The sequence below is a fragment of the Octopus bimaculoides genome, chromosome 22 (genome assembly GCF_001194135.2).
Source record: "Octopus bimaculoides isolate UCB-OBI-ISO-001 chromosome 22, ASM119413v2, whole genome shotgun sequence".
In the NCBI taxonomy this organism is placed as follows: domain Eukaryota; kingdom Metazoa; phylum Mollusca; class Cephalopoda; order Octopoda; family Octopodidae; genus Octopus; species Octopus bimaculoides.
In genome coordinates this window covers 13,162,075-13,163,077 of record NC_069002.1, presented here as the reverse complement: position 1 = coordinate 13,163,077, position 1,003 = coordinate 13,162,075, and the positions used below count along the sequence as shown (strand labels likewise).

The 1,003-nt window shown below is 39.9% G+C and overlaps 1 protein-coding gene across 1 annotated transcript in view; it reads right to left on the bottom strand.

Moving 5' to 3' along the window:
- Positions 1-1,003, bottom strand: part of LOC106877601 (ubiquitin carboxyl-terminal hydrolase 45) — a 77,352-nt gene that overhangs the window by 40,913 nt on the left and 35,436 nt on the right. The window contains exon 2 of the mRNA XM_052975651.1: positions 550-689. Coding sequence (XP_052831611.1) covers positions 550-670 — 121 coding nt within the window. The 5' untranslated portion in view covers positions 671-689. The remainder of the gene's footprint in view (positions 1-549; positions 690-1,003) is intronic.

Genomic DNA, 1,003 nt, shown 5'->3' with positions numbered 1-1,003 from the left:
GTACCTGTATTTCAAAGGGGCCAGCCTTGTCACACTGTGTCACGCTGAATATCCCTGAGAACTACGTTAAGGGTACACGTGTCTGTGGAGTGCTCAGCCACTTGCACGTTAATTTCACGAGCAGGCTGTACCGCTGATTGGATCGACTGGAACCCTCGACGTCGTAAGCGACGGAGTGCCAACAATATATATCATTAACCCTTTAGCATTCAGACTACTCTGTCAAATGTAATGCTTGTTTATTCACATTATTTTGAATTAATCATGCATTATCTCATAGCTTTGAGATTTCGAAAAGTCATGTAAACACAAAAGATTTTGGGTAGCTGGGTATTGTGGTTGGTTGTTGAGGTATGTTTTTACAATAAAAGGAAATTTTTTTGACTGATTGCTGACCCATGTTATCACAGATTCATATCTGTGATAAGCGTAACATGGTTCACTGTTAAGCATATGTTATCCTGGGTCAGTGACAAATGAAATGGTGATAAACGAGGTGAAGTGTATTGTTTGTGGCCTACTGTAGAAACCATGATTGAACTGACTTACCTACGAAACTTTCTTCTGAAGATTCAGAGCCATTAACCACTGATTCTCGGTGAGATTTCAGTCGATTCTTCTTACCCATGTTGTAGCTTGAGGACTTGACAGTGTGGGTTAACAATACCATTGAGATATATTCAACGACCCTGATGAGAAGAAAAAAAAAGGAAAACAATAAAAGCAATTCTTGAATAATGACATTAATAGAATATTTCTTTTATTACTGGAAAGGCAACAAACAAGAAGTTGGAATGGCATTATGAGGACAAATCACAAAACACTCGGGGGAACAGTTACTCTTTTACTCTTTTACTTGTTTCAGTCATTTGACTGTGGCCATGCTGGAGCACCGCCTTTAGTCAAGCAAATCGACCCCAGGACTTATTCTTTGTAAGCCTAGTACTTATTCTATCGGTCTCTTGTGCCGAACCGCTAAGTTACGGGGACGTAAACACACCAG